The 15,546-nt window shown below is 34.0% G+C and overlaps 6 protein-coding genes across 9 annotated transcripts; 1 reads left to right on the forward strand and 5 right to left on the reverse strand.

Moving 5' to 3' along the window:
- Positions 1-2,695: 2,695 nt before the first annotated feature.
- Positions 2,696-6,447, reverse strand: LOC11421676 (uncharacterized calcium-binding protein At1g02270). Of its 4 annotated transcripts, none has more exons than XM_024778134.2 (10): positions 5,936-6,447; positions 5,749-5,853; positions 5,543-5,648; positions 4,902-5,122; positions 4,748-4,824; positions 4,553-4,661; positions 4,338-4,463; positions 4,040-4,147; positions 3,822-3,929; positions 2,696-3,324 (listed from the first exon to the last, which is right to left on the reverse strand). In XM_024778134.2, the coding sequence occupies exons 1-10, from the start codon at positions 6,167-6,169 to the stop codon at positions 3,088-3,090; spliced, it is 1,431 nt and encodes a 476-aa protein (XP_024633902.1). In that variant the 5' UTR covers positions 6,170-6,447; the 3' UTR covers positions 2,696-3,087. The 4 variants fall into 4 exon arrangements, with proteins under 4 accessions (XP_024633902.1, XP_003602415.3, XP_024633901.1 ...); XM_003602367.4 differs by having other exon boundaries at positions 2,696-3,327; XM_024778133.2 differs by having other exon boundaries at positions 4,553-4,673.
- Positions 6,448-7,076: 629 nt separating this feature from the next.
- On the reverse strand, positions 7,077-7,625 carry LOC120579617 (uncharacterized). Its single transcript, XM_039832097.1, has 2 exons — positions 7,227-7,625; positions 7,077-7,088 (listed from the first exon to the last, which is right to left on the reverse strand). The coding sequence occupies exons 1-2, from the start codon at positions 7,623-7,625 to the stop codon at positions 7,077-7,079; spliced, it is 411 nt and encodes a 136-aa protein (XP_039688031.1).
- A 129-nt stretch (positions 7,626-7,754) lies between these two features.
- LOC112420252 (uncharacterized) lies at positions 7,755-8,090 on the reverse strand. Its single transcript, XM_024779006.1, has one exon. The coding sequence runs from the start codon at positions 8,088-8,090 to the stop codon at positions 7,755-7,757; it is 336 nt and encodes a 111-aa protein (XP_024634774.1).
- Positions 8,091-8,962: 872 nt separating this feature from the next.
- On the reverse strand, positions 8,963-9,322 carry LOC120579618 (uncharacterized). Its single transcript, XM_039832098.1, has one exon. The coding sequence runs from the start codon at positions 9,320-9,322 to the stop codon at positions 8,963-8,965; it is 360 nt and encodes a 119-aa protein (XP_039688032.1).
- A 57-nt stretch (positions 9,323-9,379) lies between these two features.
- On the reverse strand, positions 9,380-9,877 carry LOC112420254 (glutathione S-transferase T3-like). Its single transcript, XM_024779007.1, has one exon. It carries the CDS (start codon positions 9,875-9,877, stop codon positions 9,380-9,382), a length of 498 nt encoding a protein of 165 aa, XP_024634775.1.
- A 2,692-nt stretch (positions 9,878-12,569) lies between these two features.
- LOC11419474 (60S ribosomal protein L9) lies at positions 12,570-14,002 on the forward strand. Its single transcript, XM_003602369.4, has 3 exons — positions 12,570-13,015; positions 13,472-13,594; positions 13,692-14,002. Exons 1-3 carry the CDS (start codon positions 12,644-12,646, stop codon positions 13,776-13,778), a joined length of 582 nt encoding a protein of 193 aa, XP_003602417.1. The 5' UTR covers positions 12,570-12,643; the 3' UTR covers positions 13,779-14,002.
- Positions 14,003-15,546: the final 1,544 nt, after the last annotated feature.

Below are 15,546 nucleotides of genomic sequence, written 5' to 3' on the forward strand. Positions count from 1 at the left end.
CCTATAAAAGACGAAGGGATAAAACAAAAGTATGACAAGGTTGTAAGAATTCATTAGAGATATATATGATTCAATTCAAGATAGTGTTAGACTTCTTGAATCAGTAGAGTTGTCTCTTGCTAAGAGAGAAGAGACTCGATTAGATAAAATCCGTCTTGAGTTCTTTTAGTGACATTTTTGTTAATATCCTCACATGAAGATGAAAATAAATTATAATTTATATGAACGTTTTGTGTTTTGATCACAAGATTATTTTTTGTAAATTGTGATTATTATAATTATATATTAATTAAGAACAATCAATGCATATTCCATTCAAGTATTTTACACATACATACAAATTTTATTATAAAAAATTGTTATTGTATATTAATCGTAATCGTATCGTATCATGAATTTTTAAAATTTGCGTATCATACAATAAATCAAATATCACACTCGCACACCATTCATTGTGTTTTGACTTTTGAGAATGCATGCTGTCCTTTAATGCAAAGAATAAAAAATTGTATCAGCACGCTTTTCATTGATGGTATTACCTTGTTGGAGAATTTTATTTAACCTTTATTATTTTGGTAAAAGTTATTATCATATATAGAGAAATGTGACTCATCCTATTTGATAATGATAAGTTATATTTAGCTGCTACCTTCCATCTATGTAGCTCATATATTCTGGTTTCATTTTTATGCTTGATCATTACACATGATCAATGTATCATAATAATAATAATTTCTTTTAGTCTCATTAGCAACCAGCTTATTCATATCATTCATTGATCTCATCTCTTATGCTTGTTCTTGATTTGTTTTTCCATATCAGAAAAGAAATTAAAGGTTTGTTTTTATATCTGGTGAAAAGAAATATCTCTCATACTAGGACCTTCACGCCACTAATACAAATATCTCCTTAAAGTGAACTTGAAAAGCTTCTTGAATTTGGTAGAGGAAGGTCAATCTAGATTCAGATTTTTTTCCTAAATAAATAGTTTCAGAATCTATAATTATATTTTTATTTTCTAATCTATCTTACATTTTTTGCATTATATGGTGCAATTATTAGCACGAAATACCATTTCATCTCACGTGTAGGAAAGGAAAGGTAAAGACAAAGACGAAAAAGAAAAGTAAAAGAACCCATCAATGTATAAAAAGATTGCAAGGTCCCTTACTTTTGATTTATGAGTTAACAAGTCACATTTGATGTTGGTGCAAATGGCAAGCTTTACATTTTTGTTGTATACGGCTGCAGTAATGCAACAAATAGTAGTAATTTACTTTATATAATTTCAATTTGGTTTTTACTAGAATATGAACCAAACAAGCCCTTGTGGGTTATCCTAGATGCTTGGAACGGGGGAGGGTGGTGTACGAACTCTAACGCTCAAATTTTGAGCAAAAAAGGGTTAAGAGTAGAATGAATTGTATCTTGGAGGATGCAAGTGATCCTCTTATATACTGGAGGTACTGATTGCCGGTGTTTATAGCTTGGGGGTAACCATTGGTCGACGGTTACGGATTTATGATGATTGGAGCGGTTATTATTCAGTGTTTGAATCGTTGCTCCGTACCACTGCGACCAAACCTCCTGCGCGATGAGAGGGTGTGAAGTGGGCCCTGGACTGCGAGCAAAGGCTTTTGAACCGTCCTAGGAGTCCTAAACATTGCAATTATTTAGAGGCTTCAGATTTCAGATTAGCTTTACTTACTTTTTAATATTCTTTGTTTGCAACATCCGAGGAAAAGATGATGGTGAAAAAGCTCCCAGTGTTTATATTTTGATCAATAGTGTCACTTTAAAGGGTCTAAGAGAATCAAACTTTAACAATAATAATAATGCTCTTTAGTAAAGGTAAGTAAAGCATGGATTGTAGGATTGACTGGTGAAGCTTATTGTCACAAATTTGTGGGCGGAAGATAATCAAATATCCCCTAACCTCTTTTACTTGAGAATGAATAGCCCGACATATTCAAACACCTGGCTTGCTTTATAACTTTATTATTATTTGTTTAATATTCCATTTGATGCTTATCTTCATGCTAGATATATTTAGGAGTTGATTTTCAATACAGTCATAAATTATCATATTATACAAAAACTAACAGATTTATGTTGGGCTATTCATTACAGTACTTGAATTGCAAAAAATTATTGGAAAAAACTCAAGTCTCACGTTTGGTAGATATGTGTCATACAAATTTTAAGTTTCACTTAAGTTGATTTTGTAAAGCTGGTGATTATATCCAAAATGGCACCAATGACTTGCAATTCTTAGAATTTTCTTGATCTTAAAAATGTTTGAGATTAGTAGTCATTGCTCTTAGCCAAGAGTCCGTTAAAATCGACAGTTAGACTAACCCACAATTTGATCAAAAAGTTTCAATTTCACAAGAAAATGAAACAAACTTTTGTAACTGTTGGCTTTATGTTAATTTTAATGACAGTCTAGTGCTGCGCAGGTATAGTTTTCGTTACTCCGAAGTATAGCTACATTAAGATTAACGAGAATACATGACAGTGTCAAGTACTTTTAACCTTAATGTGATAAATGTATAATATTTACCATGTTTAATTTATATTTCTTGTGATTTTTTTTATTTTTTTTTGAAGTTCTGTTTTCTGTTTTTGGACCTTAAGACAGAATATGATTTCATTGCATAACATAGCTATCACTTAGCATTATCTATGAGAAACTATTTAACTTTATACAATTTGAATTTGCATACTCTATCAAGAGCAAATATGTTACAAGATATACAATGTGTCTGAACACTGATCTATTCAAAGAAGCTCTATCTAGAGGTGCATCTTACCCTGCTACAAAAAGGATTGATGCCTAAGAAACCTATAACAACAAAACAACTATATATACAAATCTTTTCTTTTTTGAGCCAGAGTGTTGCTCATATGCCATCAACAACTTAATTCAGTGATCGCAGGGTGTTTAAAATCTCCCAAGAAAAGAACTCTTGTAGTGTATCTTTCCTGACTCATTCCACTGTTTCACCCTTTCATGTGATGTGATATCTATGTACACAAGTTATGATTCTAATTAACTCCTAAGCTAGAGCACCAAAAAGCATTGTGTCAGCAAATCATCTGGGAGCACGGCATTCTTATCGGTGAAAACACAACAGTAAGTCGAGCATGATCAGAAAGGGAGTAGTCTTCCGGCCATCTACCTTTCTCCACCTCAGGAGGGAACAAAACTGCATTTTTTACACTAAAACCAATTGTTTGTTCTTGAACATCATTTGAACCATCGTCCTGCTCCTTATTCTTGTTGTCGTCTCTTTGATCTAAACCACTTGAAATCCATATTTGCTGCTGCAACCACATAATTTCAAGACCATGATTTAACAAACAAGCTATGAATAATAGCAGACAAGCTTGTCTTGCAGGCCATTGCTCAGAAGAAACAAAAAATCCACTATATACAAATTTTACACCACTGAATGACAATTTTTAAGCCATGCATAGACATATTAAATTGTTCTTGTTAGACCACTCATGATTAAATGGCAAATGCCAGTAGCAAATTCTATAAATTAGAAATGATAGAATTTTTTTATTCACATGCAGTTTATGTCTAGTTAAATGGAAACTATAATAATGATGATCATGTAGACCAATTACATGTGACGTGTTTTGTTTAGTGCACTACATATGCCTTGTAGAGATAAGCACTACGATTTCATAGTTACACCAAGCCTCCAGTCATTGGTTGCATAATTTTTCCGAGGAAGTATATAATTCAAAATTCAGAGTCTTTTCTTGTATTATAGATTGTTGTTTATATAATTTCAAGTGAAATACTTTACCAGAAATTCTTTATAGTCAAGAACACCATTTCCATCTATGTCAGCTTGGACCCACAACTCCTTTATCTCTTCCTCATTCAACTCATGAGAATGACCAATTAAATTGAGCTGTAAAGAATTGAAAAAAAAAACCTTATAAACACGTGGATTTTTCAGATCAGCATGTGCGTTAAATGGTCTTTTAGCGTGCTAATCGCACAGTTAATACTGCAACAAACCTGTCGAAGTGCTTCACAGAAACCAGAATACGTAATACAATCTTCATTATCGGCCCTTAGAAATGCGAATGCATCACTTTCTGTCAGTGAAGCTCGCCTCAATAGATCCTGAAAAAATAGAGAAAATTTTGTCAACGTCGATTTAGTTCCACGAAACTAAAGATTGCACCATAGTGGATATCATTGTAGACGGTTCACATTAGTATAGGAAACACATGTGGCCTAACCTTATATACATGTAAAAGTCATAATGAAGATGGTATAAATGAGTCTTTGAACAAATGTTATATGATTTTACCTTGAACATGCCAAATACTGCTTCACTCCAACTGGCTTTTAGTAATTTTCGATATTTGTCAGGATTTAGAAGCCAAATAAAATCAACAGCACATATATTTCCCCGATGGTTGCGATGACTAACCCACTGCATCGACATTATATAGAATAAGTATAAATGATTGGATTGACTCATTGTCCAGATGAAAAATTCTAAAGACAATGCTAAATAATGACCTTGTCAGCATCTGCATCAGTGTATTGATGTGCAGTATCGTAAGACGATACAAAACCCTGGGACCTCAAGAACTTGTAAACATGTCCACGCTTGCTTCCATTCCAGTCACTGAGAAATAAACTGTTATAAATAAATCATTGTTCAATAGTTTTAAGAAAAAGAAGTACACGGGAGTCCATATCGAGTTGAATTACCCGCATAGCATGATTGGCATTGGCTTGAGTTGGAAATCATTTTGATAAGATTCTACATATTGAAGTATCTTATAGACCTGCAACAAAAGGAAAATTTTAAGGTAAGCCTAGTCATTGAAAAATGCTTGAATAACACATTTAAATGTTTTGATACCTGTTTCAATCGTACAAGAGATAGTGTTGCATCATGAGGAAATAGAAGGTGGGTGTTAACAATAAGAATTTCCTGCCTAATTTCACCGTTTCGCCATTTTGAAAATGGAAAGACTAGTTCAACATGTAACAGTTGAGCTACACGATCACCAATATCGTTGAAGTGCAACTCCTTATAATTGAAAATGTTAAAGTATTCCGTTTGCACTGCTATTAAAAGACCTGTTATATAACCCAAGGATAACACTATCAGAATTTGAATTTTATAGATACATAACTTTTCAACAAGCAATTCCTAAACAAAAGTATGCTTTTGGAAAATGTAATTCTGGTTGTTATATGTCAAGGGTTACATTGGCTACCTAAAGTCAAAAAAACATTTTTCCTCAGTAAAAACAATTCTAAATGGCTTCCCTCAGTAAATATTTTTTAAACATGTTATATGGTGTCCCCCTTTGCCCAAATCAATACATTGTTACAAATCCATAATGTCCGGCGGGGAAAAGGCAATATATGTTCTCCGAGTCTTGAGGTTTTCCCTGACCCTGCTAAGTCCCGAAACCCCAAAATGATGACAAAATATGATGAAATTGTGACAACCAAAAGGGATATTTTAGCAAAATTGAGGAAGAACGCGCATACCATCTCCACGGTTGTTAGTCCTTCCAAGTTTGAAACTGACATAACCGGCATCTCCAAGTCTCTTTTCATACAAATTAACAAGCTCTTCGTTTCCTACCCAAAACTCCTTCAAAAATTCAACACATTAGCCTTCACCCTTGGCCAATAATAGAAATGTATAACACAACATGAAAAACCTTAATCAAAACAAATAGGCAGACACAAACCTGAAGACAAATAATAGAAGACTTTTCATTCAAAAGCCAATCCAATATCCTATGATTCCTTGCCAACCAATATGCTCTATAGTCACTCTCTCGACAAGTTGGGTCCTGTTTTCAATCATCAACACATATTTGAGGTTACCTTTAAAAAAAAAAAAAAAAACAACGAAACAAAGGAAAGAAGAAAAACCTCATCATTGATTCGTTTGTAAATAGGAGCAAGAATGTTAAAAGTGGTGCAAGTAATGCAAGGTTGTGGCGGATTAGTATCGTTTAAGGAAGAAGCAATTGCAAAACTTCCAATCCTTGAAATCCTTCCCATGCTTTTTGCCCACTTACCCGTTCTCATTCTACGTATAAAACCCACCAATGATAACGTCCCTCTATATATGATACAACAATAATCAATGATGATCATAAACATAAACAATATTGTTATTATATATTTGCGTAATTCCTCCAAAAGCGAAAACCCTCTTGAAAAACGTGTCCCTTTTTTATAGTGGTGCTTATAATTATTATTTCATCATGTTTGTATTAATTTAATCTTGCTTTATGCAAAGTAGGAGAAAGAAATTCAACAGGGTTCTGGTGATGAATTAAGAAAAGAAGAAGAGATGGAGGGAGGAGTTGAACGTTGCCTCCCTCGGTGATTGTTGATTATTGATTGGAGAGACAAAAAGAACGATAATAGGAAACGTTGTCCCCTTTCAGAATTGGAATTGGAAACACGTCATTGCTTTTTTCGATTTTATAAATAGCTTTTCATCGCCGCACTTAACTGCTCAACGGATTCTTCATGCGATTATTTCGCATAACTAACATATTTGACTCTTTACTCCTTCAATTTAATTTTATCCTATGTGTAAATTTGATAAAACTTTTTTTAAAAAGTGATGTAATCAAGTCTACTCTTAGAATTCGTAAAAAAAAATGTCTACTCTTAGAGTTAGATTTTTTTTAAGGGAACAATCTTGCATTTCATTAGACCATGTACAATGTTTCCACAAATTCAACAACCTTCAACACCCACTTTTTCAATTCCCAACATTCCACATCATTTTCTCTCTCTTAATTCAACACCCTTTCAATTTTTAACTCTCCAATAGTTTTTTCATTCAACACCCTACCCCACCACCTTTTATTTCTTATTCTTATTTAATTTTATATTTTTGTTTTTATAATTACATAAAATTACAATTAACGATTATAATTAAATTAAAATAAAGAAACACTTAACAATTTTTTTTTGTAAAAACAAAATTTATTTAAATAATTTATTTTTATTTTCTTAACTTAAATAAAATGCAATAGAACAAACTAAGTACGGGTTACACAAATAGCTTAAAATGCAAGACAACAAACAAGCACACAACACAGAAGTAATTTATTTAGTACGATACAAATCATCTTCAATCACGAAACATTTCAAACTTTGTCCATATGTGCTTCACTAGATCTGCTTGCAATTCGTGATGAACATTTGGATCACGCAACTCGGATATAGCACACACATGATTTGCAAAAGTGGGTAACACCTCAGTCGAGTATGGTTGCGGTGTACTAGATCCACTTCCATCAGATTGCTCAAAATCGGTCCAACGTTGAGCATATGTATCTCGTTCATCCTCAACAATCATATTATGTAATATGATGCATGACCTCATGATGATACCTAAATCAGCTATGTCCCACAAGCGAGCTGGTTCACGAATGATTTTAAATCGAGCTTGAAGCACTCCAAAAGCACGTTCGATGTCCTTCCGACAGCTCTCCTGATGTTTTGCGAATAACTTATCAGGTTCACTTTGAGGAAGTCTAATTGATTTGACGAAAGTTGGATAAGAAGGGTAGATACCATCAGCTAGATAGTATGTCATATTATAGGGACGTTGATTCACAAAGTAATTCACCCTTGAAGCCTTTCCCTGTTCCACATCATCAAACACCGGTGATCGGACTAGAACGTTTATATCGTTCAACGTTCCCGGACATCCAAAAAAGGCATGTCAGATCCATAGATCATAAGATGCAACTGCTTCAAGAATAACTGTGGTGGTTCCCTTATCCCCCCTGGTGAATTGACCTTCCCATGCTTTAGGACAATTTTTCCACTCCCAGTGCATGCAGTCAATGCTCCCGATCATCCCTGGGAACCCCCGCATTTCACTAACATGTAGTATTCTTTGAAGGTCATCTTGGTTTGGTGCTCTCAGGTACACTTCCTCATACAATCGTATGATTCCTTTACAGAATCTACGTAAGCACTCCAATGTTGTCGTACCTCCTATTTTGATGTATTCATCGACCGCATCTGCTGCCACACCATATGCTAACATTCGCATTGTTGTGGTACATTTTGCTAACGGTGATATACCTTCTTTGTTGGCGGCATCAACTCGTTGGGTGAAGTAGTTATCAGTAATTGAAAGGTCTCCAACGATTCGAAGGAAAAGATGCTTTTACATCCGGTACCGACGACGAAACATTGCATCGTCGTATGTAGGCTCATTGGCAAAGTAGTCATCAACGAGTCTTTGGTTTGCCGCTGCATGATCTCTATTTAAATATTTTCTACTATGAGATCCACTACCTTCCTCTAATTTTTTTCGACGCTGAATAAATCGGTTGACGATATAAGTGTCTTCAATATCACGTTTTTGTTTGTAGGCTTCGATATCAAAAGGATCCATTGATAGTCTTTGGTGATATTGGAAGTAGATAGGAATGAGATTTGTGATATTGGAAATAGATAGGAATGAAATTTGTGATATTGGAAGTAGATATGAGGCCCTATATATAAGTACATTGTGTGGTGGACACTAACGGATTCGAAATAAGTTATTGTATTGTATTAAAGCAAACACTGATAATTATTAAAGCAAACAGTGTGGACTAGACAACACTGATAATTATTAAAGCAAACAGTGAGGACTAGACAACACTGATAATTATTAAAGCAAACAATGAGGGCTAGACAAATGGAGGAACAGTCGGGATAATTATTAAAGTCACGGATAGTATCATTTTATTAAATAGTAGGCACACATTCCAACAAATGCAGGAACACTTTCAAATAGTGTTTGAAATAAAAGTCACGGATAATTGGTAAAGCAAACACTAGGGACCAGACAACACTGACAAATATTAAAGCAAACAGACGGGACTAGACAACACTAATAATGTTGACTGAATACAAACAAATATTTGATTAAAATTAATTTTCAAACAGCTCACGCTCCAACTTCCCCAACAGCTCCTTCTTCCGGTCATCGAGATGCTCTTCGAAACTTAACTTTAGATACATTTTCATTTTCTTAGCTTGAGTCTTTTCTTGCAGCAACTTGTTTTTCTGTTGTTTCACCAAAGTTAACTCTTTCAATTGTTCAATCTCTTGCTCCTTTAATTCTTTGAATTGAACCCATTCCTTTTCCACATTCTCCAATGTCTCGTCCTTGCTTTTCTTTTTACCTTTTTTTTTAGCTGACTCCCTACCCATTGGACGAGCACTAGATCCTACAGAGTCCTCGTAAGATCTCTTAGATCCACTACTTCCTGAGTCAACATTTCCTCCCATTTGACTACCATACCGTGGTTGATCTCGAAGAGCGCGTCATTCTTTCATTAAAGTAAATTAAACATTCTTCCCACATCCATATAATTCTTGAGCTTTTTTCAAAACATCATCTTCCGACCAACCGCTTCCTTGCATACGCTTAGCGCTATCATAAGCACCAACCCATTTATTTATTAATTTGTTCATATAATTAAAACGGTTTCGGCATGCAACTACATCGCGCGGAGAATCGAATGAGCAATGCTCGTTACAATACTCAGCAATTTTACCCCAATATGCTTCACTTGTCTGGTTTCTCCCGACAACACTGCATGTTCCATATTTTATCCACCCACTAATTAACACCAAATTTTGTTCAGTGTTCCATGATGGTTGCTGGTTTCTCTTGCTCTTAGGAGTTGTATCCTCTGGAGTTGGAGCAACTTCATTATCTCGTGTCATTCCACCACGATTTATTTGTGATGAAAATTCAGGATATTCACCAACACTCTGAAAATTTTCATTCACCATTGGCATATAACCATTAAATGGGGGTGTTTGATATGGATATCCCATCATAGATCTAAAATATAGATTAAAGTTGTTTGGAACAGAGGATGGGTGATTGAAATTTGAGGAAAAACAAAAATTAGACATGTTTTGAGGATTTTGGTTGGGGAATTGATTTGGGTTTTGAGGATGTTGGTTGGGAAATTGATTTGGGTGTTGATAATTGTTGGGATTTTGGTAGCTAAAATGGTAATCAGAAGAATTTTGGGTGTTGAATTGATTGTTAGTGGGATCCATTTCACTAAATAAACACTAAAACTTCAAAAGAAAGGCTAATACAAAGCTAATAATAAGATTAAGAGAGTGAAAAACTTGATTTTTTTTCTGTGTCCAAATCAAATGATCTAAGTCTCTATTTATAGAGAAAAAAAAATTAAGAATTTTGATAAAAAAATAAAAAATAAAAAATTATTTGCAATGAAATAATTGGGTCCAAATTATTAAGAAGATAAAAATCCAAGCAGCCAATCAAAACATGCCATGTGTCCACTACATTATCCATTGCTGTTTTCTCTCTCCGCGGACCAAACCCACACGCGCCCTGTCGGCGCTTGTAACGCACGTGCCATTTTTGGCCAAATCCGAGCGCGCCACGTGTCTTCTGGGCCAGGCTTTCAACTAGTTGAATCCATTCAACACTTCCCTCCTCCAACTCAGATTTTTCCTTCTTTCAACACCCCTCATTGCATGGCTTCAACATGTTGAATGTAGGATTCAATAACCCATTGTACATGGTCTTAGAAATCAAGGACAAATACACAATGGTACATCAATAAATAGGTGAGAGCTAACATAAAACAAGGCCACCTTCGCTAAAACGTGAGCGACACTATTGACTTACCTCTAGTTAGATTTGACATGCGAGTTTTAAAAGTTAGATTGAAACAATTGTTACAAGCATTCATAATATAGTCAAATCCATCGATGTCATTGTTGCATATCCTAAAATAGTCAACACCTTCTTGAAATCAAGAACAAAATCAATATTCTCAAGATAAAAATCTTTGAGCTAATGTAATGCATTATGTAATCACATGGCTTCCCCCACCTCCATAAAGCAACAAGAAGAGAACCGGTTAGTCTTTGTAAGCACAGAGCATCCTCCATCATCTCTTGTGTGCATACAAATCTCTTCCTTGTTAATATATGAAGAAAAAGGCTCGTTAATATTACACTTGTACCTGTCTAGCATCAGTCTCGACCACCTTTGACCCCTAACACTGCTCAGCTTTGGCTGATCATCTGTAGCCACACATGTGCCACTTGATTGTAACACTTGAGCTAACTTCCATTCTTCGAGAAGAGTTAGGATTCTAAAATGTGGCGAATCATTGTTCAAATAGAGATGTAAGAGATATCTATTTTTTTTATAAAGTTAGAAGGTATATCAACATTTACTATTTTATGTGTGACATGTCTTGAATAAAATTAATGACATGTCTGTTTCTGCAGCACATCACCACATAGAAGCACACTTGACTAAAGCCACTATTTGGAGCTTCTTAAAAATCAAGACGATATTGAGCTCCCACCATCAAACCAAACAACTATTACCTCTGTAAGAAGTTTAACACCTCCTCTAGTAAGGATTCAAATCTTGATTCGTCACATTGTAAAAATTTAGTTCTTCCGCTATAGTCAATTTCGTTGGTACCATGATCCTAAATAAATAGATTACATTATCAGTCAATTTTTTTCCTCCATCTCCAGCAATATATAAAGGGGATATCTCCTTTTTGAGTTGACTTTTTTTTAATTCCAAATTTACCTTTCACTGAACTATTTTGTATACTATCTAACTTTTATAATTGGAACCACAACATTACATCAAGAATAACATTAAACACTATTAAAAGAGCTTATTTTCATATTATTTGCAAAAAGTATTTGATCATAGCATATGTCAAATTTGATCTTCACAACTGGTGTCATGACATGTACTAACGTGTTAGACTTTTCATTTCTTTTCTAACACGTTAATATTTTTTTCACTTTTCACTTCACTTTTTATTGTACTTTCTATGTTTATTTTATCGTATTTTGTTGTAATTTTTTCCTTCGGAATATACCACTATTAAACAAAGATTTAACTTATATATTACTACATATAAATTTAAAAATTATATTTCAAAAGAAAAATATCACTTGGTTTTCAGACCAAATGAAGGTAGCTCAAAACCAAGATACTTATAAGGCCAAAGTAAATTGCCAAAACTACTCGAAAGAATTCAAAAATACTAGTATAACTTTAGAAAATTGACAGAAGAAGGAGCGTGTCAAAGAAGCCTAAAGTCATAAGTTATTCCTTCAAGAACGTTACAGATTCCAATTTAAAAGAATAAACTTACAAAAGAAGTTTATATAAGTTTTTTTTTTTATACTGATCGTGTATATAAATTAAACTCAAAAACACCATCAATATACAAAACTTGTACACATGCATCCACTGATGTGTCATGCCTTATTAATTGATGTGACAACATATATTAAATGCATGTGTAAAAAATTTATACAATGATCATATAAATTAAACTCAAAAGGGAAATGGGCACTATAGATAGCAATTAATTATAAATATATAATTCATAAGGAAAAGGCAGAAAACTGATTATTGGGCCAAACCTACTACAACATTTGAAGCCCAAAACCCGAACAAGACCTACTGAACAAAACGACACTATATATTCATCTAGGGTTTTGGCATTTCATTCCGGAGAGTGCTGCAAACACAGAAACGCCGTAGAGTGTGTGAGATTTCCACAGTATCAAAAAATGAAGACCATCCTCTCCTCCGAAACCATGAACATCCCTGACGGCGTTAGCATCAAGGTTAACGCTAAGGTCATCGAAGTCGAAGGACCTCGCGGGAAACTTGTTCGTGATTTCAAGCATCTCAATCTCGATTTTGATCTCATCACCGATGAAGAAGGGAAGAAGAAGCTGAAGATCGATGCCTGGTTTGGTTCCAGGAAAACCTCCGCCGCCATCAGGACAGCTCTCAGCCACGTTGAGAATCTCATCACTGGTGTCACCAAGGGATTCCGCTACAAGATGAGGTTTGTGTATGCTCATTTCCCCATCAACGCTAGCATCACCAATGACAGCAAGTCGATTGAGATCCGTAACTTTCTTGGCGAGAAGAAGGTATTAAATTTTATTTTTCGTAATCATATTTTTATATCTTAAATCTTCAATTTTTGGTTAGATAACCCTAGTTTCACTCTAATTTGTGATCTGTTGGTTTCTGCAATTTTAGGTTTGATAACCCTAGTTTTAATCTAATTTATAATCTGTAATTCGATCATTTCGATATAATTTTCGTTTATTATTCATAAAACATTAATGTTATTAGTTAAACTGTTTTTTTTTTGGTTAATACACAACATTAATGTTTTTTATTGATGTTTATTTTTACTTTTATTTTGTTGATTAAAAATGAGTTAATTCTTTTATTTTGGTGATTAAAAATGAGTTAATTTCTTTTACTTTGGTAATTAAAAATGAGATAATGTCGTATTTATTTGGTTATCTGGTTTAGTTATGTGTGATTTACTGGTTTGAAAATGTGTGGTATTGAATTGAATTATGTTTTATAATTAGGTGAGGAAAGTGGATTTGCTTGATGGAGTTTCAATTGTTCGATCTGAGAAGGTGAAGGATGAGGTTGTTTTGGATGGAAATGACATTGAACTTGTTTCTCGGTCTTGTGCCCTTATTAATCAGGTACACCCCTTAACATGGTCCATGAACATGCTTTATTGTTGTACATTTTGCTCTTTTTTAAAGGTTTCTGAATGTTATTGTTGTGTTTTTGGAACAGAAATGCCATGTTAAGAAGAAGGATATCAGGAAGTTTCTTGATGGTATTTATGTTAGTGAGAAGGGGTCGGTGGTAACTGAAGAATAGATGGTGATGCTCAAATTAAGCATATCGTTTTGTAGTTTAATTCAAGTTTCTGTTTATCTTGGACTGGTTACTGTTTTGTGGCGATTACTTAGACATCTTTTACATTTGTTTGTTGAGTTTGGAATTTTTGGTTATCTTGGTTTTCTCCATTGGAATATCTTGCTTAAAATTATTTAAGGTTCTTAGTTAAATTACTGCTTGTATGTGTTTTATGCTCGTTAAAATTATTGGTTGATGTGCTTTATGCTTCTTGGTTACTCTGTATTTCACTTCTTATTACCCATCTTAATCTGATTGTTTAACACGAGGAACATGTTTATGATTGAATTGAATTATTCAGGGGTTAAACAATGTACTGAATGTGATGAAAAATTTCCAGGGAGATTTTGGAATTTGAATATAAATATTCTGTATGTTTGAAATGATAGGAAATCTCAAATTCTGCGACAATGTGTCTGATTATTTATTTTGGAGGTATTCAATCGGCAATTTATTTTGTGTGACACCACCTTGGTATTTCAACTATGTTTCCTGAAATGCCTGAAATTAGGAGGCTTTCAAATGACGGTTGTTGGCGAATTTAGAGATTTGCCCATTTAGCCATCTATTTGGAGATCTGTCTCTATTCTTGACTTAGGTTGCTACACTGAAGCTCAACTATGTAATCTCTAATATAGCCCTCAAATATCCTAATGTTACCTTTGATAATCAAATTCTTCCGGAGTAACCAAAAACCTCAGTGTACGCATGAACAAGGTAGAAATTTGAAAGCAACATTTGAATCCTCCAATCATGCAATGAAAGTTTTGCAATTGAATCCCCCAATTATGCAATGAAACGGATTGATTACGAAGAACCCACGATAAGCTTTCATGCTATAAGCTTGTATTGTTCATTTGTTCGTAATCTAGGATCATCTAGAAATTGATGTTGGAAATCATTATTCGTATTATGGTCCAACAACGACGTCTTTGGTGTGACATATTGGAATGTGCGCTTTGTATATGTCTACGTAGAGGCTAAGATGGTTGCGGATTGGACGGTTAATGTTGCTCATTCTTAACCTCTTGGAGTTCGTTCCATTACATTCCTTCGGAGAGAGCTCAACTGTTGCATGATGCTACGGGGCCTCATACCCTGCGTAGTGTTATAGCTTAGTTTCTTGCTTTAGGTTTAAATATAAAAAAATGTATAAATTTTTACATAAATTTGTAAAATAGAGCGACATGAAATGGTTAATTTACGTCTCTATAAAACACATTCTTTGAAGGAATGTTGTGACATTAGCACCCAAGTAAATATTGGTTTCACATGCGTTCGAAGTATTTATTTATTTGTACGAATACTCTGTAGAGCTATTGAACTGTCAATATTTATTTATTTATTTATTTTTTTTATAAATTAAAAGTTAATGTGAGTTTGGTCTTAGGAGCTCACTAATATTATGGCATGCATAAGGCTCAGAGAGGTACTTACAAATTGTTGACCAACAAGATTTTTACGCCAGCAACTTGCGTTGAACTCGTGTTCTTACGACGGATGAGTCAAATTCTTAACAATCGAACCTATGTATATTGGTAGGGTCAAAGTACTTATTTACGGTGGTCTCATGAAAGAACATATGATAAATTTATCAATTTGGGTGGCCTAATTTAACTTCTTAAAAAAACATGATAAATGTAGAGAGTAAGATTGGTCAAAATCTACTACTAAAACAAAAAAAAAAAAAAAATCAAAATCCAAAATATATGATGAATAAAAAATTGAT

Source organism: Medicago truncatula, chromosome 3 (assembly GCF_003473485.1).
Source record: "Medicago truncatula cultivar Jemalong A17 chromosome 3, MtrunA17r5.0-ANR, whole genome shotgun sequence".
NCBI lineage: Eukaryota > Viridiplantae > Streptophyta > Magnoliopsida > Fabales > Fabaceae > Medicago > Medicago truncatula.

What these genes read in the sequence shown, in the direction of transcription:
- LOC11421676 (XM_013606004.3), bottom strand. Translation starts at nt 6,169, where the DNA reads ATGTTTATGATCATCATTGATTATTGTTGTATCATATATAGAGGGACG. An exon ending in ATGCCAATCATGCTATGCGG is followed by an intron (nt 4,674 to 4,747) that starts GTAATTCAACTC and finishes TATTTATAACAG; the next exon opens with TTTATTTCTCAGTGACTGGA. An exon ending in TTGACTATAAAGAATTTCTG is followed by an intron (nt 3,328 to 3,821) that starts GTAAAGTATTTC and finishes ATGTGGTTGCAG; the next exon opens with CAGCAAATATGGATTTCAAG.
- LOC120579617 (XM_039832097.1), bottom strand. Translation starts at nt 7,625, where the DNA reads ATGACATACTATCTAGCTGATGGTATCTACCCTTCTTATCCAACTTTC.
- LOC112420252 (XM_024779006.1), bottom strand. Translation starts at nt 8,090, where the DNA reads ATGCGAATGTTAGCATATGGTGTGGCAGCAGATGCGGTCGATGAATAC.
- LOC120579618 (XM_039832098.1), bottom strand. Translation starts at nt 9,322, where the DNA reads ATGGGAGGAAATGTTGACTCAGGAAGTAGTGGATCTAAGAGATCTTAC.
- LOC112420254 (XM_024779007.1), bottom strand. Translation starts at nt 9,877, where the DNA reads ATGGGATATCCATATCAAACACCCCCATTTAATGGTTATATGCCAATG.
- LOC11419474 (XM_003602369.4), top strand. Translation starts at nt 12,644, where the DNA reads ATGAAGACCATCCTCTCCTCCGAAACCATGAACATCCCTGACGGCGTT. An exon ending in ACTTTCTTGGCGAGAAGAAG is followed by an intron (nt 13,016 to 13,471) that starts GTATTAAATTTT and finishes TTTTATAATTAG; the next exon opens with GTGAGGAAAGTGGATTTGCT. An exon ending in CTTGTGCCCTTATTAATCAG is followed by an intron (nt 13,595 to 13,691) that starts GTACACCCCTTA and finishes TTTTTGGAACAG; the next exon opens with AAATGCCATGTTAAGAAGAA.